At 42.3% G+C, this 27,075-nt stretch overlaps 1 protein-coding gene across 1 annotated transcript in view; it reads right to left on the reverse strand.

Moving 5' to 3' along the window:
* TRPM8 (transient receptor potential cation channel subfamily M member 8) overlaps positions 1-27,075 on the reverse strand; it is a 71,294-nt gene that overhangs the window by 40,451 nt on the left and 3,768 nt on the right. The window contains exons 2-10 of the mRNA XM_057745186.1: positions 26,545-26,618; positions 21,586-21,742; positions 19,967-20,144; positions 16,763-16,935; positions 15,499-15,673; positions 14,369-14,436; positions 12,480-12,677; positions 6,872-6,974; positions 5,633-5,751 (exon numbers count right to left, since the gene is read on the reverse strand). Coding sequence (XP_057601169.1) covers positions 5,633-5,751; positions 6,872-6,974; positions 12,480-12,677; positions 14,369-14,436; positions 15,499-15,673; positions 16,763-16,935; positions 19,967-20,144; positions 21,586-21,742; positions 26,545-26,618 — 1,245 coding nt within the window. The remainder of the gene's footprint in view (positions 1-5,632; positions 5,752-6,871; positions 6,975-12,479; positions 12,678-14,368; positions 14,437-15,498; positions 15,674-16,762; positions 16,936-19,966; positions 20,145-21,585; positions 21,743-26,544; positions 26,619-27,075) is intronic.

The following is a 27,075-nucleotide window of genomic DNA, read 5'->3' on the forward strand; positions in this document are numbered from 1 at the left end:
CACAAAGTAATAGGATCTTCAGCTTCTCTTTCAATTCTGCTTTGGAAATAAAGTTTATCTTTTCGGTTGTAACACAATATTGGATCATAGCTCAAACATTGAGACAGGGGAAGCAGCGTGTTGAAATCAGCCAGATGTGGGTTTGGATGGGATTTGGCCTCTTGCTATTGTAAAATGGAGATAATGACACCCACGTAGGGCTGATATTGAGGGACTTCCCTGGTGGTCCATTGGCTAAGATTTCTCCTTCCAATGCAGGGGGTGTGTGTTCGATCCCTGGTTGGGGAGCGAAGATCCCACATCCTCGAGATCAAAAAGCCAAAACATAAAACAGAAGCAATACTGTAACAAATTCAATAAAGAGTTTAAAAATGGTCCACATCAAAAAAAATCTAAAAAAAAAAAGAACTACATTAAAAAAGGGATGATGTTGATCAAGAATTGACTCCAGTGGAAGCACTCGCTCCATTAGGGGGCAGAGGGCTTGCTCTCGAGCTCACACCATTTCTCTGAGGTCTACCATTGACACCGATTGTGAGTCAACCACCAACCAACTATTCCCTTGTGCTGCTGGGTCACCCTGATGCCCTTCCCATGCCATGAGGCAAATCCCTGGCCATGTTACATAACTGTGAGTCATTGGAACACTGGACAATGATACCTGGTTATTGTTTGCCTTTACCTCTACTGTCTGGGCTCCTGACTAATCTTATCCCATAGAAGCTTATTGAGAATCTTAATAAAGATAACTAACGTGTACTTCAGACACAAACCCATGGTTCACAGGCCACATCAGCTCTCAGATACATTTCCGATTGTCCTTCTTGGTATTTTTTACAATTTGATTTAGTCGTCAACATGAAAAATTAAATGATTCATAAGAATCCACATTTCCAGCATTAAAGTCCAGATTCACGAGTAAACACTGGAAGCTCTGACAACACAGAGAACTGTCAGCTGGAGCCAAGTAGGGGCGGCTCTGGGAGCCTGGGCGCTACAGCCCTGATCCCCAACGCTCCTCACTGCTACTCACCCAGCCCACTGTCCTCACTTTACTTTAATTGGTTCATGGGACGATCCCCTGCTAAGGACAACATTAGCAGTTTCTGGTTCTGCCTGATGTTGGTCTCACCAGGATCACACATTGCCTGCAGAAGCAACTGCCAAGGGTCCCTTGAGTTCCCACGCTGTGGATCCAGGTGGGATAGGGACAGAAAGAGGTGGCTGCCCTGATACTCTGCACAGTCAACAAGTTCCCAGGTTAAGCTCATGCTGCCCCCAGTCCAGGGACCACCCTTTGAGAACCACTGGCATAAGGAGAAGAGAAGGGCTTTGCAGTGCGACACATCTTTGTTTCCAAGCCTTGTTTCTACCATTACCTTGTCTGCAACCTCAAACAAGATTTTATCTCTGAACCTCATTTGCTCATGTGTAAAATAGGTGCTTGTGGGAACGAAATGAGATAACATGGATCAAGATGCCTTCAGAGATTCGAGTTCAGAGCAGGCCCTTCAAAAACCATCAGAATGCCCCTCCTGCGGTACTCACAGAGCCCTGGCTTACTAACCAGCATAAAGAGATAATCCCTGTGATGGCTGGCATGATGGCCACGTGGACTAGCACAGTGAAGCTGCTCTGTGTGCTACCAAAGGTTACACAAAGATTTTTATTTTTTTAATTTTTTTATTTTTTTTAAGAACTTTTATTGAGATACAGTTAGATAATAAACTGCATATATTTAGAGTGTACAATTTGGTATTTTTTTCTTATTAGTAATGTATACATGGTAACCTCAATCTCCCAAATCATTCCCCCCCAACCCTCCCTGCTTTCCCCACTTGGTGTCCATATACTTGTTCTCTACATCTGTGTCTCTATTTCTGCCTTGCAAACTGCTTGATTTGTACCATTTTTCTATATTCCGCATATATGTGTTAATATACAATATTTGCTTTTCTCTTTCTGACTCACTTCACTCTGTATGACAGTCTCTAGGTCCATCCATGTCTCTACAAATTTCCCAGTTTCATTCATTTTTACAGCTGAGTAATATTCCATTGTATATATGTACCACATCTTTATCCATTCATCTGTTGATGGACACTTAGGTTGCTTCCATGTCGTGGCTATTGTAAATAATGCTGCAATGAACATTGGAGTGCATGTGTCTTTTTGCATTATGGTGTTCTCTGGGTATATGCCCAGTAGTGGCATTGCTGAGTCATATGGTAACTATTTTTAGTTTTGCAAGGACCCTCCATACTGTTCTCCATAGTGACTATATCAATTTACATTCCTACCAGCAGTGCAAGAGCGTTCCTTTTCCTCCATACCCTCTCCAGCATTTACTGTTTGTAGATTTTCTGATGATGTCCATTCTGACCGGTGTGAGGTGATACCTCATTGTAGTTTTGATTTGCATTTCTCTAATAATTAGTGACATTGAGCAGCTTTTCATGTGCCTCCTGGCCATCTGTATGTCTTCTTTGGAGAAATGCCTATTTAAGTCTTCTGCCCATTTTTTGATTGGGTTGTTTGCTTTTTTGATATTGAGCTGGATGAACTGTTTATATATTTTGGAGATTAATCCTTTGTCTGTGGACTCATTTGCAAATATTTTCTCCCATTCTGAGGGTTGTCTTTTCATCTTGCTTATAGTTTCCTTTGCTGTGCAGAGGCTTTGAAGTTTCATTAGGTCCCACTTATTTATTTTTGTTTTTATTTCCATTACTCTAGGGGGTGGGTCAAAAAAGATCTCGCTGTGATTTATGTAGAAGAATGTTCTTCCTATGTTTTCCTCTAGAAGTTTTATAGTGTCTGGCCTTACATTTAGGTCTTTTATCCATTTTGAGTTTATTTTTGTGTATGGCATTAAAGAGTGTTCTAATTTCATTCTTTTCCATGTAGCTGTCCAGTTTTCCCAGCACCACTTATTGAAGAGGCTGTCTTTTCTCCATTGTATATCCTTGCCTCCTTTGTCATAGATTCATTGACCATAGTTTATCTCTGAGCTTTCTATCCTGTTCCATTGATCTATATTTCTGTTTCTATGCCAGTACCATACTGTCTTGATCACTGTGGCCTTGTAGTATAGTTTGAAGTCAGGAAGCCTGACTCAAGATTGCTTTGGCTATTCAAGGTCTTTTGCATTTCCATACAAATTGTAAAATTTCTTGTTCTAGTTCTGAGAAAAATGCCATTGGTAATTTGATAGGGATTGCACTGAATCTGTAAGTTGCTTTGAGTAGTATAGTCATTTTCACAATGTTGATTCTTCCAATCCAAGAAAATGGTACGTCCCTCCATCTGTTTGTGTCGTCTTTGATTTCTTTCATTAGTGTCATAGTTTTCTGAGTAGAGGTCTTTTACCTCCTTGGTTAGGTTTTTTCCTAGGTATTTTATTCTTTTTGTTGCAATGGTGAATGGGATTGTTTCCTTAATGTCTCTTTCTGATCCTTCATTGTCAGTGTATAGAAATGCAAGAGATTTCTGTGTTAATTTTGTATCCTGAAACTTTACCAAATTCACTGATTATCTCAAGTAGTTTTCTGGTGGCATCTTTAGGATTTTCTATGTATGGTATCATATCATCTGTGAACAGTGACAGTTTTACTTCTTTTCCGATTTGGACTCCTTTTATTTCTTTTTCTTCTCTGATTGCTGTGGCAAGGACTTCCAAAACTACGTTGAATAGTAGTGGCAAGAGTGGACATCCTTGTCTTGTTCCTGATTTTAGAGGGAATGCTTTCAGTTTTTCACCATTGAGAATTATGTTATTTATTTTTAAACAAAGACTTATATAGGGCTTAACATGTACCAATGTTCTAAGCACTTTAAAAGTAGTGTCTGATTTAATCATCATAATAATCCAATGAGGTAGGTACCACTATTCTTACCATCTCTATTTTCAGATGAGCATTGATGTGCTGGTAAATACTTTACAACCAACACTCTGGAAGAAAAGAATAAGCCCTTATTTTTAGTATTTGCCCATTGCTATGGTGTAAAAGCTCCCACCATGGCCAGTCTTTGGCTACCACATGACATCATCGAATGCACAATGGGACTCACAGAGTAGCAAGTACAGTGTTTCCAGCATGCAGATACAATAGATATAACCTCCAGAGTATAGAGCAGAGTAAATGTAGTAAAATAACTAGAAAGGGATGAGTTTGATTATTTATTGTCTTTGTTTTTAATGAAATTTATTTAGTTCGAAGTGTGTATTATTTGATTTTTAATGACTGTAGTTAAAAACTGGCTCAAAAATCCCTAAAAATTTTAGCAATCAGCTCTTGCCAAAACCAGTATGAGCAGACCCCAATTCACCACTGCACAAGGAAACTGAGGCCTGGGAAGGTTAAGTAACCTGCAGAGGTTAAGTCACACATGTGAGCGGCTCCAGAGTCTATACTCTCAACCGCTATGTCCTTCAGCCTTAACTATCATTAGCTGAGTTAATAAAATTAAATGTACCATTCAATGTGTGCCTGAGCTTATGTTTATCTGTACCATCTGACCTCATTTAATAGGACATTTCACACACAGGGGTTCATTTATGAATCAATTAACCAAATCTACTTATAGTCTTGCTTTCCCTCAATAAACTAAAGGCTTGCCACATGAGATAGGGTTCATTATACTGCAAAATCCAAACAAAGATAATGTTTGCTAAAGGAATGAATAATTTAAAAACCCCTAAGCCTTGACTTTATTTGTATTCTATTATTAAAATTGACCAAAAAAATAAAAATAAAAAATAAAATTGACCACGTGTTAGTATAAATGAAGTCTTCATCTTTGATTATACAACGATAGGCCTAAAAAGTGTTTTCACTGCCTACCAATGACTAAAGAGCTGAAAACAAAGAAGACTCCACCTTGCAGAGCCAAGCGGGATGGTTTATAATGGTTCTTACAAAACAGAGCTCCTAAGGCAGATCTCACTTTAGTTGTACCCAAGAGGATGCTGCTGGAAAATGCACTCTTAGAGCTCTCATCAAATTGAAAGTAAGAAAAGTCATTCTACTGGAAAAGAAATACAGATTTTCTGGACATACGACTACCATATCAGAGGCACTCATTTGCCTGGAGGAGTCCTGATTTTCTAACTGTAAGATATTCACTGTATGTCTTTAATAAATTTGTTCTACTTTTCTCTTATGTATGTCACTGCTGACAACTCTCTTATCAGAACGTGGCTAGGAAGGTGGGGCAGGACATAAAATGAGTACCCACTGTCTGGATTTTTAGTTGAGCTACTTCTAATAAACCCCTTTCAATCATCCTGCACTTAGTTTCCCCACATTTCTGTCCATCAGCTCCCAGGAGGAAATTTGCACCTCAACAGCCCGAAAGAGAATCGCCTCTCACATCATGCCTAAAGAGCTATAAATTTTGGATTGTATTGGTGTATTGATGCTACCTTACATTAGTGTATTTATTTGTATTATCTCTTTGCAAGCAACTACTAAGTCAATGTTATTATCCTGTACTACAGATGAGGAAAGTGAGGCTTGGCAACACTGATGTACCAAGACAGAACAATCCTTTCCAAGATTCAACATCAAAGACCTTGTCAGAAATGGACCAGACATGCCACTGAAATAGCCCAGGAGAGTTTCCTACGCACCTCCCATCGACGGTCATTGGTGAAAATCTCATCACTGGCTAGGTCCAGCTGGTTCCACTCCAGCAGAAGCTTCAGCTGCCCATTCCAGTTATCCTTATCTTGTTCATTGGTGCTAAAGGCTGTAAGAGGACAGGGAAAAAATCAACTCACCAAATGCCCAGAAACGAGAGAGTCAGAACCATTCCATATGGCCAATTATCAGAGCCATTTATCAAAGGAGATTCTAAGCACGTTCTCTTAGGACCAGACACTCAGAGCTGTTATTTCACTGACAGTTTACTTTCACTCATTTTTATCCATAGTCTATGTGTCCCAAAGTACATAATGAGGATCAATTTGGGTGATATCTTTCCATTTCATATCCTAACAGTGTAATGATGGTATATTGATATTCTTCCATAGATTCAGATTCCATAAATGTCACACTTCCAGGACCACATCTGACTTATACTATATCCAAATCTATGACATAATGAGCAATGTTATAACAATGTCCCACTTGTCTTTTTCAGAGCTAATCATTTCTGTACCTATATATCTCTATAGACATAGTCCCATTTTAACAAATGTCCTTACAACCAAATTTCTGACAAGCCCAATAAGAGTGATTCTAATAAACAGCTAATGCTTAAAGTGCACTTCTGAGGCATCTTGCCCGACTCTGCAAACCTTACGTATATTAATCAGACAGCTCAACTACACATGGTCTTTGCCAAGGCTCTATTTACTTCAGGTAATTCCACCTTGATGGGATTCTCAGACAGCAAAATTCACACATGAGGATTTTAAAACTGAGGTTCATTCACTAGCATCAGGAAATGTGTTAACCCCTGAAACTGAATGCAAAATTATCTATGTGTGTCAAGTGTGTGTGCACAGGTGTACATAGCTGTGGACTCCTAGGACAAAGGTCCATAGCTTTTATCATGTTCTCAAAGTGTCTGAGACTCAGACAAACATTCTAAACCACTGTTAGAGACAGCTCTTTGGAGAGCACTGTGATCATATTTAACTGATATTTTAATGACATAAAAGTTCTTGTTCTGTTAAATACATACAACCAAGGAGATTTAACTCAGCAGGTCAATTGTAGTTATTCCAACTTCCAATCTATGATAATCAAAACTAAGTGCAAGATTATATTTCAGTAAAGCTGTTTAAAAGAATAAATGCAAGCCATTAAAAGCCACAGAAAGCAACACAAAGCTGAAACTTCTAAAGGAGCTCATTTTTACTCACCTTTGTACAATGCATAGGAGATAGCATTGCTCACAATTTCATCCCCAGCTTCTTCTATTTTAATAACTGTTAATAGGTGAGAACTTTCGAGAATTTCTTTGAGCTGGCAAGAGTTAAAGAGCAGAGTTGTCAGCCGACTGATTTCAGGCATGAAGAGCATAAACTTCTCCCTTTAGGTGAGGAATCTTTTATTCCACCTTTTAAAGACCACCTATAAGAATGTTCCAGATCTCCTTCTCTCTCCTGCAGTGCCTGTACCCACAGCATCTAATTTCTAAATTGGAATAGTGAGTTCTTGACCACAATGAGAATAAAGCACTGGCTCTACCAGTCCCTGCCAAAAAGCTGAGAGAGTCGCCCTCCTACACTGTTGGTGGGAATATAAACTGGTGCAGCCACTACTATGGAAGTTCCTTACAAAACTAAAAATAGAGCTACCATATGATCCAGGCATCCCATTCCTAGGCATATAGCCGGAAAAAACCATACTTCGAAAAGATACATGCATCCCAACATTCACTGCAGCACTATTTACAATAGCCAGGACATGGAAGCAACCTAAATGTCCATTGACAGAGGAATGGATAAAGATGATGTGGTGTATATGTATACAACGGAATATTACTCAGCCATAAAAAAGAACAAAATAATGCCATTTGCAGCGACATGGTTGAGCCTAGAGATTGTCATCCTGAGCGAAGTCAGTCAGACAGAGAAAGACAAATATCATGATATTGCTTATATGTGGAATCCAAAACAATGGTACAAATGAACCTATTTACAAAACAGAAGTAGAGTCACAGATGTAGAAAACAAAATTACAGTTACCAAGGGGGAAAGGGGGTGGCAGGAGAGATAAACTGGGAGATTGAGATTGACATGCATACACTACTATATATAAAAATAGATAACTAATAGGAACCTACTGTGTAGCACAGGGAACTCTACTCAATACTCTGTAATAACCTAATGGGAATAAAATCTAAAAAAGAGTGGATATATGTGTATGTATAAATGATTCACTTTGCTGTACAGCAGAAACTAACACAATGATGTAAGTCAAGTATGCACCAATAAAAATTAATTTATAAAAAAAGCTGAGAGACCCATTGACTTAGGGTGAGTGTGTGTGTCTGTGTGTGTGTGTGTGTGTGTGTATCAAACACATGATAGGCGCTCAACTGTTGAATGAGTGAATAAATGAAGAAAAGACAACAGAAAACCACAGAAATCATCCAAGTCTGGACATCAAGGTTTAGACTATAGGAAGGAAAAGCTCAATATGAACAAAAGCCAAGACAACTTGGTGATTGAGTAAAGATATGAGGAATTCGCTATGTTATCCTTTGTGATTCTTCTGTAATGTTTAGTTTGAAGACACTTTTTAAGATTCAAGAGCTGGGGGAGAGGCAGAGCCTCTGATTCCAAGGTTTCAGGTGTTGGCGAGCTTGGTGGGAGCTTGGAAAGGAAGAGATCCTTCTAGAGGAGAAAGCAAGTCTGGCTGTGGTTAGACTGAGTTCAAGGTGATGGTGGGTTTTTCTGGCAACATTTGGAAATGAGGGTCTGGAACTACAGAGAGTTTCGGCTGGGCCAAGAGGGAAGACTTAGGTCAGGCTGGAAGGGTGAAGACGTGGCCTAAAAAGGGACCCTGGATTTGGATTTTAGGAAGTGACCTCAAGGCGCAATTTCCTGGGAAAGGTGGTGTCAGATGTCTTAGTTCAAAGGGAATCTGAGGGTGACGAGGAAATAAATGAAAACGAGAGGAAAACACAAGCCGCAGTGATTTGATGGATAGAGGGGGAGGGGCTGACAGAGTAGGGGAAGGGCCCTGTCCCCATGCTGGCAGCCTTTGTTCAGGCAGAGGAAAGGGGTCCAGCCAGAAATGACAGTGGGGGAAGGGATCCAGGTCCCCAGATTCTGGGGCACAGATGAGGGTGAAACATCTTTTCCTTCAAAATGAAAAGAAAGAAGGAGAAGGTGAATATGGATACAGAGCAAACTGATGGGACCCAAACATACTGCAGGGGTGCCTACCTCGTCCCCTCCTCCCCACCCACATACTCTCACTCAGATCCTAACCCTCCACTGAAGCCAGTGTGAGCTCAACTGAATACACTCAGATCACACCTCACCCTGCCTCAAACCCTTCACTGACTTCCCATTACACCTGGACAAAACCAAAACCCTCAACAGTCCTGCAGTTTCCACCCACAGGATCCACCTGTGGATCACTGCCACCTTCCAGCTCCTCGGGTAGCCTTGCTTACCTCCATCTCAGGAACTTTGCACCAAACAACCACAGCTCTCAACCCTTGGACCCCACACATCATCTAGATCACAGCTCCCACGTCACTTCCTCTGAGAAGCCCTACCCTGAAAGCCCTTCCACGCCAGGCCAGGCTCCGTTGGCTCAAGCCCTGTGTATCCACACCACTTTTCCTCAGAACACCCTTTCTGGTTTGAAACTATCCAATACATCGTATTGTAATCACCCAGCATGACCTTTTTTTCAATTTCTGTGTTCTCTCTGAGGACAAGCACTCTTGTTGTGTATACTATTCTCTCTGAAGGGCTTGTTCCAGAACCAGGCATACAGTATGTGCTCAATAAATAACAACTAAACAAATACGAGTGTTTGAAATGAATGAATGAAGGATACCTTGGTTGGCTGACAGACTGGGAGACTCTGAAGGGTCAGGTTCTTGAGAAGGTGGGGAGTAGGTACAGCGGAATAACTGTGAGAGCACTGCAGTGGGAGGAGGGCCTGGTCCCCGTGGGGAAGTGTACAGGGTCTCTCGAAGAGAATGAGAAACTGTGAGGCCAGGTATGGGGGCTCCACACAATCAGTGAGGTCACCCATGATCACCCCAAGAGGTTGCTCAGTTAATATTTGACTGAAGGTATACATTCATTAATTAATCATTCCACTCTTGGGCTTGGTCTTTTGGGAAATCTCTACCAACTGCAAAACCCCAGGTAAGTGCATAATTAAAATGCCAGACTAATTTTTATTATTGAGGTATGTCTTCTATTGACTTGATTATAATTATGATAAATCATCAGCATATGAATATGAATTAGATGTGAATCCCGGAAAGGATAATATAATCGCAGAAAGCAAAATGTGTCTGACGTTTAGCCTGCTCCAGATGACTTTCCTGTAACAGTTTTCTTGAAGCAGAAATCAAAATCTTTCATAAAGGACGTGAGGATCCATAAGGTGCTATGGCCCTCTGGACATGACCTGGTCTGGACTCCACAAGCCAATTGCATGAGAAGTAAGAGGAAAGTCACTAGAAGGAACCTAGGGACATCTTTGGTGGGTGAGTTAAGAGTTGTCTAGTCCTTCCTCTGTGAGCATCCTTGAAGTGACCACTGAATTTCTTCCATCCATCACAGGAAGTTACCTTGAGGACACTGCTCAACACACAATGTCTTAGGTTGATATCTACACTTTGGGATTGCTCCCTTGATGTGTTTGGAATGACTCAAACTGTTTAGGTCTGAATACATGGAGAATTGGAAATAACCACTTTGGGTAATACTTACTTTCCTCACCCACATATTTTCATGCAGAGGGAGCTCCATCCAAATCAGGCCCCTGGGTATCCCCCACCACTTCACTTACTGCTACTCAGGCTTGGGGAGTGACATAGCCAATTGATGACTTTGGCCTCGCCCAGCCAGTCCTTTCCTGCTTCTCCGTTGGGATCTGCTCCTTGCTGGGTGCTAGTGCTTTGGTATCTGCTGTCAGCCACATGCCTAGGCTAGGGCTAGGCTGATAGGGGGCCAGCAGTCATCCAGGGCTGCCTCTGTCTGGGTGGGTTCATCTGTCTCATTCTGGGGTTCAGCGTAAGGAGGGCCATGGTGGCTGCACCCCTAAGCCACATCTTTCAACTTGGCCTCCATCACCAATGAAGCTGATATCTTGACCTTTCTCTTCACCTGATTCTTGTGTCTGTCTCTCAACTGGACTTGGCTGAGCAACAAGAAAATCCCAGCAAAAAACTTTCATGTAAAGCCACCAGCTTCACCTTTTTTAGTAACATCTGCAAAATGCAGTATCTCAAGTAGGAACATCATATAAGCATCTGTTGGACAGGGCATCATTCAGCACCAACACTGCCTCTCAGCTACAGGAAGAAGATGTATCTGAATTTTTTCATTCTGAGTCTTAGCAATGAGGCTTAATCCAGAAAGGACTTGTTTCCTGGTCATTTTGATCCTGCTGTACCTTACCAGGATTATCGCCCCTATCCATGTGAAATTAAATAAAACCAATAGGGTCTCCCTGTGTGTTCATTTAGTACAGAGTACCTGACAGCCTAGAAGGCAGGGTTGACTTTTCTCATTATTTACAAGAATTTGATTTGTCTGGCCTTGCTTTAAATAATGACAAAGGCAGATACACACTACTCTATATAAAATAGACAAACAACAAGGATTTACTATACAGCACAGGAACAATAGTTGGTATCTTGTAATAATCAATAATGAAAAAGAATCTGGAAAAGAAAGTTTTATATATATATACACATATATATACCTATATGACTGAATATATATATGTATATATGTACACACACACTCGTATATCTTAATCACTTTGCTGTATACCTGAAACTAACACAATATTGTAAATCAACTAGACGTCAATAAAAGAAAAAAATAATGACAAAGACCACCACGAGCAAAATTATCTTCGTGACTCCAGGATTTCAGTTTGCCAAATCTGACACTTCGAGGCTCTCCCACAACTAAATCGTGCTGAAAGACTAAGCTAATTAAAGAACTTTTAAAATTATTTACCCTACATTCAACCTTTCCCTCTAATGATGAAATGGGCTCTATGATTAAGATAACTCCTGTTGCTACAGCCTGTTGTTTCCTTTATGGAAAAATCTACAAGTGGCAGCTCATGCTCCTGAGACTATCCAACCATCAAAGCCCCTTTTGAATGAGCTGATGTGAACATATACCTACTGATATTAACGTGAGCTTTATCATGAACTGAACAGTCGGCAAAATGAAATTCACTTCAACACCAGTCGTGAAACAGAGAGAAAGGTGAGAAAGCATGGCACGGTGTTAAAATAACTTATAGGCTTAGCAATAAGAAGCATGAGATATTTCGATGAGTACACATTTCCTATATGATCCAATAGGAAAGGTGAGAGATTCTGAATTAATCACAGGCCAGTTCACTTAAGAAGACAATTATTCTGCAGTAACAGCTTCTCCACTAGATACAGATTCAGTTTAGAATCTACATTTCTAAAACACCCTCACAGGGATTTTTTTCCTCCCCACTGCTGATACATATGGAACACAGAAGCTCAGCGCTTGTTGACAGGGCATAAAAGCAGCATCAGCTTTGCAAACAGACAGGCTGGAATTTAAGCCCCATCAGCTGCCCCTTATGAGGTACGGAGACAGGGAAAGTCACTTAACTTATGTGTGCTCCAATTTCTAGCAAAAAAACCTGGTTTGGGCCAGAGTTCAGTTTCAAGTCACTGAGAAAGTATTGATTGAAAGACCCGCAGCTGCTAGTAGAGTTGGGCATTGAAGGCGCTCTCCCTTCCCAGGAACTTGCTCCCCCACAACTCACCCATTTGATCCAACTCTCGGTCTCCTCCTCAGGCAGCCGGGACACTGTGCGGGGTAAGAAGCGCACCAATTTTTCCTTGATGATGGATGACGTTAGGACATCCTCCACCTCCACCAGGCTGGCAATCACATCGGCAATCTGCCCCGAGCCTTCAACCACCACACAGGGAATTTTACTCTTGATGGAGGTATTGATAGCCTGGGAGAAGGGAGACAGAGTCATCCAGATGATCAACAGAACCCAGCTCGGGACCAAGGTTCTAATCAAGTTGGTTAACAAATTACATCAACATATGTCTGTACTTTATCCTTCGGGGGTGGGTTTATTTTTAATCAAAAGCAAACCAAATATTTGCAACCGCTTTAAGAATCAGAAATGTAAGCCAGTTGTCTTACATCCGGTGTTAATACCAAATTCCATAATGAGAACACGTGTGGCTGGTAAGTTTCCCATAAATAAGTGCTTTAAAATATCCCTCTATACAAAATGGATCATTCCAAATACTGATATCATAGATGTTGGTCACAGCTCTTAAGATGGTATTCAACATTGTCGTTGATAGCTTATCTGATGGAAGTTAAAAATATTCGTCCTTTTAAGGTATGAAAATACCTTCACAGCAGCAGCCACACATTTTTTGTTAGGTCGACTCACATATTTCCCTCCTCAAATAACTTCCCTTGCTCCTTTCATTGAAAGAAAAGAAAAATATATTTGCCTTCTGGATAGACACCTACCACATTTTTATCGCCTCGATAAAAATCACAGAGACCAGCATAGGGCAATCATGCATGAAAAAGTTTAATCACTTGACAACAAAACAAAGTGATGTACACGTGGGTACAGAAGAAACTGTGAAGCCCCTTCCTTTAGCCAGGAGTGATGTCTTCCTGAGAGAAGACACTGCCCATAAAGAACTTCATCAGAGCGGGCAGAGGGCTCATTCACAGAGCAGGCTGGGATCTATCTTTACCTCACTACCTGCATTAAATGTGGGTGTCAAGGCCGTGCTGGGGCAAGAGTGGGGATGATAAGAGAGTGAGCAAAGGATGAGAGAATGAAGAGCTCGGTGGGCAGTTTCTCCTCCCTCCCTCCTCTCTCCTGTGGGCTCTGTGGGTTGTGAATGAACAGACTTTAAGGGAAATGCTATGCCCTAGGCCTGCAACAGCTCGCTGGAAACCTTAATTCTAAATCTAAAATCTGAGAGATAATAAATGTAACCATCATCAATTACTTTTTCTCCATCTCTCTTCCTTTTAATGTGACTGCTTCTTCTTCAAGCATTTCCATATTATTTCACACTGAAAAAAAATCTCTATTTTTCTCTGAAAAGTCTTTCCCCGAAAGATTTTTATTTAATAATCTTTTTTTATTTATAAAGTAAATAAGGTTTTTATTTAATAATGATCTCATAGAAGGTACTTAATAAACACCTGCTGATGAATGAATGAATGAGTGAAAGGATCGTTGTTATAGAAAAGAATAAACAATGAGAAGCATGAGATTATGATTCCAAATAATTCTGCCAGAAATTCTGTGTAACTCTAAGTGTGTATGATCACGGGGTGTCCATGGTTTTCCAACATATGTGCTGGTTATGATCCCTAAGTTTTGTGAGTTCATGTCAAGCCTTCTCTTTGGTAGGCTGATGACAAGACAACAGTATGTACCCAGACTATTCGTGTTGTTACAAAGTCTCTTCCTAAATCTCAGCTGAGGAAACAAAGTAAGCCTGTTAGGGCAATGCTTTGTGATTGGAAAAATGCTACCTACTTGCTGTAGAAAAGAGATTAGTCAGGTGAGATGAGGTGAACCCCAAAGCCCTGAAAATACAAATTTGTTGAGTAAGCTTGTTGACCAATCTTCTAGAAAACTGAACCAAGACTCACTTTCAAAGTTTCTTTCCCACCTCCTTGGGCAAAACACACAATGGGGATCTTGCCACCGTAGTTGGAATCTGTAAAATAAAAAACACGAAATTTATTTTGGGCTCATCAGAAATACTCACCTGCCTCAAGGAAGTGGTAGATCAGAAGCTTCTGCCCCATGAGCCCAGGGTGTGGGGTGATGGCTTCAGACCTCACAGACTTGACTGTCAGTGGACCACAGTGGATGCATCTCTGTGCTCCAAACCAGTAAGGGCATGACACGGGTTACGCTGCAATTTGTTACTGATATTTAAAATGCTGAAGTCTGTGAATGATTGAATTTGCTAATACACATTAGACCAGGTTCAAGTTTATCCTTACAATAATTGCACTTATTTGCATAATCCTCTGCTTTCTTGAGTGGATGAAAAATTTGCATAACTGTGTGTTCATTCAAGAGAGAGTATGGCATAAATAAATGTCTTCCCCCGTATACGTCCCATTGAGAAAGGAAAAAGGTTGAGATTATCTCCAACAAGGCGCTATTATGGGGTCTGCCACTAGATTACGAGGTAATCTGGTTCCACAACAGGACACCTCTCAATACCAACTTCTCAACTATAGGAAGAGAGTGAGTATTTATCACTTGCCACAGCAAACAAAGGCTTTCACTCAACTGCTTCATTCTCCGCTTGAAACCAATGTTTCAGGTGGTTCTAGTATATAGAAGTAGCCAGTATCCAAAAAAGTAAACCACCCAACTGTTACGCTAGTGGGTCGGTTTTTATCACTTCTGTCCTAGCTAATAGCATGGCTTCGTCAGTGCAAATTTGCCATTGTAGATTTTACTTGTTCTTAAATGTTGTCGAGCAGAATGGACAGCGGGTTTCTATACTGGGTGGGACAAACCAGAGTGGGACAAGGCAACACTTGCCAATGTTCCAGCACGTTGCAGGGCACGTATCACAGTAACCTCAGCAGAAGCATCTCTGATATATTAAAGAAGAGATATAACAGCTCTTCTTTGGCAGTAGAACATCTAACTGGGTGGGTTCACCAAGCTTTACTCAGTAATGGGGGGCTACTGTTGGTGCTGCTACTGCTGCTCTTGTTAGTATGTTTGTCTAATGTCCCACCTCCTAAACACTGACCTTGAATAGTGCGCTCGGAGATGTACTTCTCCAGCTGATTCCGGAGCTTTGCCTCAACTGTGGGGTGCCCATGGCAGCCGTTGTCCACAAGCAGCAGGTGGGTATGATTGTTGTCCAGGATGTACAGAGGGTCTCTCTTGAAGTCATCCATAATGTACTGAGCTGAAAAATATCCCTGAAAAGCACAGAGAAACTTGCCTTTGAGATTCATTTGTTGCCCAAAATGCGTGATGACATTTTTATAGGTTCATATTAAGGCTAACCCTTTGGGTTCAACGATATTGATGCTCTTCCCAGATTCCTAAGTGCAGAAGGGTCTTAGAGATCTTACAGTACAGGCCATCATTTTAATATTTTTAACATTTTATTTTATTTTTATTTTTATTTATTTATTTATTTGGTTGTGCCAGGTCTTAGTTGCAGCAGGCAGACTCCTTAGTTGTGGCTCGCAGGCTCCTTAGATGTGGTATACAAACCCTCAGTTGCGTCAGGCATGTGGGATCTAGTTCCCTGACCAGGGATGGAACCCGGGCCCCCTGCATTGGGAGTGAGGAGTCTTAAGCACTGCAACACCAGGGAAGTCCCAGACCATCATTTTAAATATGAAGAAATGAAGTCTCAAAATGGCTGGATCACTTGCTTATTGTCACATAAATGACCAGTGGCAGTGTAAAAATCAGATCCCAATCCAGTTCTTGCTCCATCGCCTTGTGCCCTTTTGTATAAATTCATTGAAACTGATAGCATTCAGGAGAGTATGTGTATGTGTGTGTGTGTGTATCTAGACACATATATTTGTGGGTGTGTATGAATAAGGTGGAGGTAGACACTGATACACACACACACATATTTGTCTGGAATCGGTCATATGCCAAGACCTATGCCAGGGTCTAGGGATTAGAAAATGAATAAGATGGAGTCTTAGCCCTTGAGGAGCATGTAGTTACGGGACCTGAAAAGAGGCAACTAAATAGATACTTTGTCCTAACACGATACCAGAGAATAAAAAACTGAAGAACTGACTCTAACAGGATTTGCTGGGAAAAAATTTTAATGAGCAAATCACATCTATCGGTAACTCCTTCCTAGGACTTCTTTGATTACGTCATCCTTTTTTTTAATTCCTGAGGTTCCAAAGGAACCTTGTAAGGCCAACTTCCTTAATAGCTGACGCCATCCCAGAGCCCCAGTGTTCAGGCCAGAGCCCCGGGCCGTAGTCTTTCTCCCCCGTGACCCTGCAGACCTCCTCGTGTCCCGCCTGTACCTCGACATCACAATTCCTGATGAGGGTGTCCCTGTTGGAGACCATGCCCCAAGCGGCGATGCCGATGGCCACGATGTTCTCCTCTGAGTTCCTGCTGATGGTGTTGTCTCTCACCACCTCCCCGATGTACTTCATCAGCCCATAGTGGGTGCCCCCAGTGAGAATCCAGGCCCCTGTCCACAAGGGAGAAGAACAAACACTCAGCTGGCTGTGAGTAAGCATCCCATCCTATCCTCGACCCTTAAAGAAGCCCCACCTGTGAGCACCAGGACGCAGCACTGCTGGCCACACTTTGGACTGGGCTTGACCTACGACTAGATGGAAAGGAAGGAGAAGAGGATCTCTGAGTTTCTAAGAGATGCTGGTTTAAAAAAATATATATGGATTCTGGACCCCACTCTAGACCCACATCATCAGACTCTCTGGGAGGTGGGGCCAGGGAACCTGCCTCTTTAACCAGCCTCTCGGGTAAATCCTTTTATGGCTAATAAATGCCTGCCCTAAGCCTTTGAGCAAGTTAAGTGATGTTGTCATGGAAAGCAGGGTACTCTGCTCCTAGACCCCACTCAGGAATCTGAGTGATCTTCCTGGTGTGACCCTGGTGCCTACAATTTAACTTTAGTTACACAATTTTGTACACTGGTATTTTAAGGTTTTTATTTGATGATCTTTGCCATGTCAAGGGTTTTGCACAGTTTTGTTTTTGTTTTTGTTTTCAAAATTGCAGTGAATAAAATACCTACAAAATATTATTTCACCTAATAATAGAATCCAAAGTTGGAAACACCCCTGGTCTAATATGCAACCCAGGTAGGAATCCAACCTGAGGCTTGGTCACCAGCCTCCCCTGATTAGCTCTGGTAACAGAAGCCTCAGGAGTTCTGAGGCAGCCTTCTCCCCCAGCTGTTAGAAAGTCCTTTTGTTCATATTTGTCTCCATTCTCTCATTTTGCTACTGTCTTCCCAATGAGGAACTCATTTAGTCACCTCCCACATAAAAGTCCTTCCAATATCTTAAGATAAATGGGATGTAGTCCTTAGAAGTTTCAGACCCAATTCCTTCAACCAGTTCTCACAAGATGTGAATTCCAGACCCCTTGGCACCCAGTCTCCTTCCTGAAGACAGATTTCAGTTGTCAACATCCCTGTTTCAAATGAGGCAATGGAGGCGAAGTAGCTCTCCATGTGGCCAACGCAGAGAACAAGGAGACAATTACCCTCCCAGCTCTGGCCCCTTATTCCACCTAAGTAGAGGTCCCAGCCCAGGGACTTTTGTCTGCTTTGTTCTACTCTGTTCCCAGCACCTAAAACAATTCCTGACACATATTAGGTGTTTAAAGAGTATTTGTTGGACTTCCCTGGTTGCACAGTGGTTAAGAATCCGCCCAAGCCCTGGTCCAGGAAGATCCCTCATGCCACAGAGCAGCTAAGCCCGTGGGCCACAACTGCTGAGCCCATGCTCTAAAGCCCGAGAGCCACAACTACTGAGCCCGAGCACCACAACTACTGAAGCCCGCATGCCTAGAGCCTGTGCTCCACAAGAAGAGAAGCCACCGTAATGAGAATCGTGCGCATCGCAACAAAGAGTAGCCCCGACTTGCCACAACTAGAGAAAGCCCATGCATAGCAACAAAGATCTGATGGAGCCAAAAGTAAATAAATAAAATTTGCTTTAAAAAAAAAAGAAAAAGAAGTATTTGTTGAATGAATAAAGGATGTGTTCAGATTTAGGAGTCAGGAAGCTGAGTTGCTGGGTTTCATAACAAAGTACCTACTATGTGGTCCCCTTTGGTTGGTCAGAAAATTATGAATAAATGAATGATGGAGGGGAACTACAGGTTTCTTCTTGACAATAAGGCAAAACATATCTAAAACAAGACATGCTACTTTAGTTCTGTCAATTAATATTCTTAATGAAGTTTTTTACAATGTTAGCCTTAGATAAACTAATAAAATAAATGTGAGACTTTGATAAATGGAATCTAATCTTGAGGAACCATTAGTCAAACTCAGATGGGAGGAAGGCTACAAAAACAATTTGCCTATACTCTTCAAAAATTGTCCTGAAAGGCTGCTAAAGAGCAGTTCAAGAGGAAAGAAAACTTTTTAGTTTTTTATGATATGAAAAGTTAAATGGATTGGAATCCAGATGGAGAAAAAAAATTTTCTTTTTCACTCTGGGACATTGTTGGGATAATTAGCAAAATTAAAACATGGACTTTTTGTTAGATAACTGTATTGGTCAATGTTAACTTTCTAGGTTTGAAAGTTATACCAGGTTATGTGAAGAGAACACCCCTGTTCTTCAGAAATACATGCTAACGTACTTAAGGGCTCAGGGTTACGATACCTAAAATTTACTCTCAAATGATTTTTTTTTTTTTTTGGCCATGCCCACGGCTTAGGGGATCTTAGTTCCTCACCATGGTTGGAACCTGTGCTCCCTACAGTGGAATCGCGGAGTCCTAACCACTGGACCACCAGGGAAGTCCCTCAAATGATTTTTTTAATCATAATATGTGGACATTTAGAGAGAGAGATAAGACAAATATGGGGAAATGTTAACAAATGGTGAATCTAAGTGAATGGTGTACAGATATCCATTGTATTATTCTTACAACTCTTAGGTAGGTTTGAAATTTTTCATAATAAAAAGTTAAAAAGAAAAAAATTAAGCAGAATATTTCAAATAATAAAGCCACGGGTTATTTGTTTTGATCTCCATCAGACACTCACGTGGTGCTTACAATCTGCCAGGAACTGTCACAATTTTCAAAGCACCATTGATCCCCAAATCAAAGAGCAAACATTAAACTTTCTTTTTTGATGCGCCAGAATACTGAGTAAAAGTTTATACGTAAAAATGACAAAATGAAAACTTTAGAAGATTAACAAAAACATAAAATTACCACAAGGAAGCTCCTTAACGCTGATTTTAAAGAGCTACTGTGTCCCCATCCTCCCCCCACCCCACCCCCACCATCTGCCAGAGCTCCAGATCTGTCCCTTTATTTAAGGATCTTGTTTTTCATTAAGATCATGATTAATCATACAGTTCTAGAGCATCTGGAGTCTGTTTATGAGTTGCAAAGGAGTATTGTGTGTCATCTCCGAAGACGTTGCGCAGCCTGGATGGAATAACCCGGGGGCGCAGTGTCCCCACCGGTCCCAGATGGTCCCTTGGCCACAGCGGGGACCAGCGCACCTTTGGACTGCGCGATGTAGATCAGGCGGCTGAAGATCTTACGCATGCGCGGCTTCAGGGCGAAATTTTTGGCGCCGCCGGTCACAGAAATGACCAGGTTGGGTGTCTTCAGGTGCCAGTGCTGGGTCAGCAGCTCATAGAGCGTTTCCGCATCCGTGTCGCAGGACAGTCGGATATACTGTGGGAAAGGGGGGAAGCATCAGGATCCGCAGGTTTTCTCCTGATGGTAGGGCTTAGCCCAGTTTACCTGCTCCTTTGGGAGGGGGAGAAGGGAGCACATCACAGCTGGTGTGGGGGGGGGGCCCCATGGGGAAGTGGAAGGGAGGCAGTAGAGTGGAGGGGGTGTGGGTGCCCCTGCAGGGACACACTAGTCGGCTGGAGAACTTGGGACTTCATCCTAAAGGCAGTGGAGCACCTATGAGATGTTACAAGCAAGGTAGAAGCTGGATGGGATTTACATTTTAAGGAGTCCTCCAGCAGTAGTGTTGACCATGGGACAAAATAAGTAGAGAGAGCTGCAGCAGGTGAGATCGTGGTGGCCTATCCTGGAACAGAGGCCTTGGGAAGAGACACAGTGGACAGAGCCGGGTCATCTTCCAGGACTGCAAGCAGAGCCTGGAGATACGGGGAGGAAAGGCCCAGCTTCCAGCTGCCTGAGGACGGTTATGTCCACTGGGACGGGAGACACAGGAGGTTTTAAGGAAACACTGTTAATAACTGTCAACTGAAAATGGACATTGCCGCCTGCCTCTACGAGCATGAAGTCAGTAGCCACGTAGTCGCTGACCTTCAGCACACCCTGAAAGGAGTTCAGGGTGGAGATTGAGAGCGAGGCACCGTGTTCTCTGGGAAAAACTGGCCAAACAGGCCTTCAGATAGTTAAATATTTTTAGACTTTATGATCCCAAATTCTTGCATTTCCTCATATCTAGACAAGCATTGAAATCATTAACGGAGACGTCTGTTTCTCGTGACGAGCAGCCAGCCTCTGCCAAGATGTGTGCCTGACTGCACGTACCCCACCCCCTCCACTAAATTCATATGTAACACTGACCTCCCCCCTACCTCTTTGGAGCTCTTCCTTAGAGCTATCTGAGATGCTGTCTCCCAGGCTATAGTCCTCATTTTGCTCCAGATAAGACTTAATTCACAACTCTTTGTGCTTTTTCCTTTTCATGTGACACAATCATTGAACATCTTTGTAAAATCTTGCACTGTAAGAGCCTGCAATGTGCTTGTGTAGAGGAAAATGTCACCTTATTCAAGGTCACATTTATTCTCAAGAATGTCATATGCCAAACCAGACAATTCATAAGCAGATTTGGCAGGCCTTTTGAAGCAGTGAGGGTCAACCTGGCTGTCACATGAGCCTGCACTATGTCTGGAGAAGGGACCCTGGGTGACAAGCCAGCCATCCCCTGTGGAGCGTTGCCATGGCACATGATCTACTCACTGCTTTTGATTTTTACAAGATTTATTTTTTTCTGCAATTGTTTTGGGATTGACTACCCATCTCTCCAGCCTCCATACATACTATCAGACCATTTGAGGTAACTCAAAGTAGCCCACACCATGTTAGCACATGGATTAGCTAGTTCAAGTAGAAAACCATTGCTTACCTTCCCTTTCTTCCCCAGAGTCTCAAACTGAATATCCCCAAAAGCATCAGTGGGAAACTCCTTGGTGTGTTTCTTGTAATTCCATTTCTCACTTTGGTTGATTTGGGTGCCTTCTATGTGCTGGCTCTGGGTATAACCACACTTGCACACATTTTCCCTGAAGGGAAGGATATTGACGGGAAGGAAGAGCTTTCATTAAACCTACTTAAATATTTCATCACATTTCTTAGAATAGACCACACATGAGTAGCTTAAATAAACACAAAAAGAGATTTCACCATCACATCTAATTTTCAGACTATTTTCATCATCTCAGTTGGTTGTTTAAAAACCATCTTGGTGTTTTATCCCCGTGACATGGAAGATCCAGGCAATACTATACAACTGTATCTCCACTGAGAACGAAGGAAGCAGGAATCCAGGGAGAGGTGGGGATAAAAGACAAACAGAGAAGACTTCTTGAACCTCCACATGCTCCAGCCATGGTCCTAAGTGTTCTAGACTCCCAGCCACTTCTCTCTCAGGTTCTGCATGGCATTCCTCTTTCCTTAGCCTAAGTCTCCCCATTTATGTTAAGCTAGCTTGGGTTCCTTCTAACTGAAAGTCTTAATTACTATAGACTATGGAAATCATCTGTATTCAAAAATATATGTCAAAACATTCAATATTTTCTAGAGCTATAAAAATTGAGCTAGAACCTGGATCCAAAATCACTCCTCCACCAGCAATCTTGCTTCTTTTTTGGAACAGTTCTGTGGTGCATCACTCAGTTTGGCCAAGAAAAAAAAGTCAACCAGAATTGATTACAATTGCCTTTGTCTTTCCTTACTAAGCCCTGGGGCACTTCCTGAGCTGAGGCTGCTCCCAGTGATCTCAGGGTCCTCCTCCCCTCTCTCTTTGGCTGTTACCATCCCACTATCCTTTGGGGTCTGTCCACACCAGCCCAAGTTCATTGCAGGATTGGGAAGGGAAGTCCCTGCCCCACCTGTCTTTGCTACAACTAAAGATGGACTCCACTCTCGAGGCTTTTTCCCTTCCAGGTAGGGAAGTGTCTCAGGTGACCTTGACATTTATCTGGGTCCATCTTGATGGTCTTAGGGCTGGTAGCCCTCTAAGCACAAATCTGCATAAATTGGTTTGCAAATGGAGGGAAGAATGCCAGGAAGTCATCAGGAGTGCAGATGCATGGGGGAGGCAGGCATAGGAGTGACAGAGAGGAGAGATGGAAAAGACAGGAGAGCGTCAGAACACTAGTTCTCTGCGTCAGGACAAGTCTGAATCCTACGGAGCTACACTGTCAATACAGTAGCCACTAGCCATGTATGGCAATTTAATTTAATTTAATTTAATTTTTCTGGCATTGATACTTTTTTCTTTACGAACTTTTATTGAGATACAATTGACATACAATAAACTGCATATATTTAAACTGTGCAATTTGATTTTTTTTCTTATTAGTAATGTATATATGGCAATCCCAATCTCCCAGTTCATCCCACCCCAACCCCCTCACCCACTTTAAATTTAATTTAATTTAATTTGAAAATTCAATCCCTTGGTTGCACTAGCCACATTTCAAATGCTCACTAGCCATAAGTAGCTAGTGGCTACCATATGGGACAATGCAGGTAGAGAATATTTCCATCATAGTAGAAAGTTTCATTGCACAGAGCCCATTACAGCAAAAGTAATGTTCTTCCTGTTTCTACCTAGAACCCAGCCTGGCCGAGGCAGTGAGAACTGAAGAGAACAAACCCAGATCCAGGGACTTACAGCCTAAGGAGTGCCAGGAGGTGGCCTCTAAGCTGGACAGCAGTGTCTCAGAGGGGACCCAGCAACAGGGGCCATGGTGAGGCATCACTCTCCATTGACCAGTCAAGAAACAGACATCGCAAGGGGTTAACGTAGAGAAACATGAGTGGTCTGGGCAACTCTGGAGAGATTGGGGCAGCCTATGTCAGCTGGTGTGGCAAGTAGCTGCAAAATTACAAGCATCACTGTTACTAGTCATTTCCCTTGATTCCCTTGTTTGATGAGTCATTCAGGTTACATAGAGCATCGCCACTGCCGATGGAGAGATGAAAATTAATAAATAGGAGACATTAAAAGCTTACAGAGTCTTGACGCCAGTCTATAACCTTGGGTCCCCTCTGAGATGGGCACTGGAAGACCCCAAGGTGCTCCTGTCCTCTGCTGGACTTGTGGAGGGCAGGGGCTGCTCACCATATCTCCCTTCATCTGGGGTCAGACTAGAGCAGCAGTCAAGCACCATAAGGTGGGCAGCTGTAGGTCTCCCTACCTTGCATCCACGTCTCCTCCTGCTAGTAGGAACACCCTGATTTTCCTTTGAGGAATCATCCGTTCCACACCAGGTCCATGTTGTCGCAACACCCAAGGCTGGCCAATCACATATTCCATCACCCAGCCCCAGGGATTAGAGTGGGTGCCTGGCCCACGCCAAGCCACTAAGAGCCATGAATGTGGGCCCAGGACTTTGGGTGGAATTGCTAGGAACAAGGCCCTCGTTCCCCTCGCTGGTAAGCTGAAAAGGTGTCAGCCAGAGTTGCGGTGTCCATTTTGCCACCACTAATGAGGAGCCTGCCTACTCGGAGAAGGACAGAACCACAGGTAGAAAGAGGCAGGGTCTTGGTGACACTGAGCCCTGGATGTGGCTGTGCTTTCCAGCCATGAGGTGCCATTTCTACCACTGCTCACTTAAGCCAATTAGACTGGATATCTGCAACCGACAAGCTGCTGGTGAATACAGTCTGCCCGAGGCAGGGTCGTTCTTAGAAGGGGCAGGAGCTGGGCGTAAAAGGAATGCACGAGGAGGAATCAGAAAACTGGGTTCAATCCTTCATCTATTCCCTGCTGGCCATGTGACCCTGGGTAAAATACTGAGCGCCTCCAGGCCTCATTTGCCTTGTCAGTCAAATGATAACGGCTGCCTTGCAGGGCGGTTGTAAATTAGCAATCACCTATATAAAGTCCCCGTGACATAGTCAATGCCCAATAAATATTTGTTGAATGAGTTAACGAATCCAAACTGTGTTTTCTCTCAGTCAAACAAATAGATCAACAGCAAAATCTTGCAGGGAAACATGTGGGGAATAAATAGCTGACTCACAGAGCTTACACTCTGTCAAAATGACTCACAATGACTAAGTTTATGCCAGTGACAAAGACATCTCAGTTTTTCTGATGTTCATTTTCTAATTTATACAAAGAAAGAAAACACATTGATTGAGAACCTTCTAGGGTAGGAATTTTATGTACCATCCCACTGAATCCTTCCACATCCCAGGAGCTATACTTTGCTAGAGTTTTAAGATAAGAGGATTCAGTTCAGGAAAGAGAATAATTGGTTCAAGGTCATGCAGTGAGCAGGCAGCCAGGCCAAGGTTGGACCCAAAGCTAATTCTGACTCCTGCTCTTGTTCTTACCGCCATCCTCTGTGCACAGCCTCTGTTCAACAGAGAGTCAGTGCTTTCATTATAAACTACTGCAGCAACTAAACAATCAATTAACAGCTAGACTATTACATATAGAGAATGGATAAACAACAAGGTCCTACTGCATAGCACCGGGAACTATAATCAATATCCTATGATGGGACTTCCCTGGTGGTGCAGTGGGTAAGAATCTGCCTGCCAATGCAGGAGACACAGGTTCGATCCCTGAGTCAGGAAGATCCCACATGCCTCGGAGCAACTAAGCCCAAGCGCCACAACTACTGAGCCTGCGCTCTAGAGCCCACAAGCCACAACCACTGGGCTGCATGCTGCAACAACTGAAGCCCACACGCCTAGAGCCTGTGCTCTGCAACAAGAGAAGCCATGGCAATAAGAAGCCCACTCACCTCAACGAAGAGTAGCCCCCACTTGCCGCAACTAGACAGTAAAGCCCTCGCACAGCAAAGAAGACCCAACGCAGCCAAAAAATTAAATAAATAAATAAATAAATAAAAAATAAATCTTAAAATATATGTATATCCTATGATAAACCATAATGGAAAAGAATATTTTAAAAAAGAATGTATATGAGTGTATAAGCGAGTCACTTTGCTATACAACAGAAATTAACATGACATTATAAATCAACGATACTTCAATTGAAAAAAAATAATAGCTAGACTCTCTCCTATAGCCAGTAAGCAAAAGAGAGGGGGCAGAGAGGAACAAATGAGAGGGAGGGAAGACTAAAACCACTTCACTAGATCTCAGGGTACCTTCTGTGGGAAACATCATCAGTCAATCCACTTATCACAGGCCCATTAGATAACATTCACTGAGGACCTCCCGTGGGCAGAGCTTTTGTGACTCAGCGCTGGTGTTCGAAAAGACACGAGACTCAGAGCAGATGCACACGCGATCAGATGCGGAGGGCCATGGTCAACCGCCTGACGGAGGAGCCAGTCAGGGTGCTACGCGTGCGCGTGCGCGGTGTCGCCTGCCAACCCCTGTGAAACAAGGCTCATTGCCACGGCCACTCCAGTGGACTCCCAGACTCGTGGGAATACTGAAGAGAGTGACAGCCTGTCTTGGAGCCTTTACCTGCTACTGCCAAAGCTTAAAATACGAAATGAAATGGTGCCTCTCCAGGGACAAGCTGCTTGCCAAATTCTTCCTGTTCACACACCATTTCTGAGAATTGCAAGATGCAAACTTCAATAATGAACTAGTGAGCAATTTGTTTGTTGTCGTGGTTGTGAATAATTTATTTTATTTATTTATTTATTTTTGACATACAGTAAACTGCATATATTTAAAGTGTACAATTTGATATATATTTTTTTCTTGTTAGTAATGTATATATGGCAATCCCAACCTCCCAATTCATTCCACCCCAACACTTCCCCCCAACTTTCTCAGCTTGGTGTCCATATGTTTGTTCTCTACATCTGTGAATAATTTATTTTTGAACATGGTAGCATAAAATGGAGGTAAAATAGTTGCTTACGTGGCCTTGGAATCTTTGGTAAAGAAGACACATTCCCGTTTCTTAAAATTTGCTTGAATGAAATTCACCAAGTCCTTTGGAGAAAGAACATGGGAACAACACATCACTAATATGTTCTCACCCTCTGCTGCTCTTCATGAATGACTTAAACCCACTTCAGAGGTTTTAAGGATTCACCACCTATTCATAGCACCCAGCATCCATTCATGCTTTCAGAGTACACAGAGTTTGTAAAAGAGGCAGACGTTTACATTTTTACAACTAAATGCAAATTTTTCTAAAAGTTACTTGGCATTATCTTGCAACAAATGTCATTATATACATACAAAGTATGTTTTTCTGACTCTAAAGCAACTAGGGGAATATAAGCATTTGTAGATATTTAGTATAAATAATGTTTTATGGCAGATTCTCATTCCTCTCTTGTTTGCTTTTCAAAAGAAGATGTATTCTAAATGCTCCTTTCAGAGTTGCACCTGTCCCACCATGGGCAAGGTGCTAAGGCATATCCAGGACCTAATTCTGGCAAAC

The sequence above is a fragment of the Hippopotamus amphibius genome, chromosome 8 (assembly GCF_030028045.1).
Source record: "Hippopotamus amphibius kiboko isolate mHipAmp2 chromosome 8, mHipAmp2.hap2, whole genome shotgun sequence".
NCBI lineage: Eukaryota > Metazoa > Chordata > Mammalia > Artiodactyla > Hippopotamidae > Hippopotamus > Hippopotamus amphibius.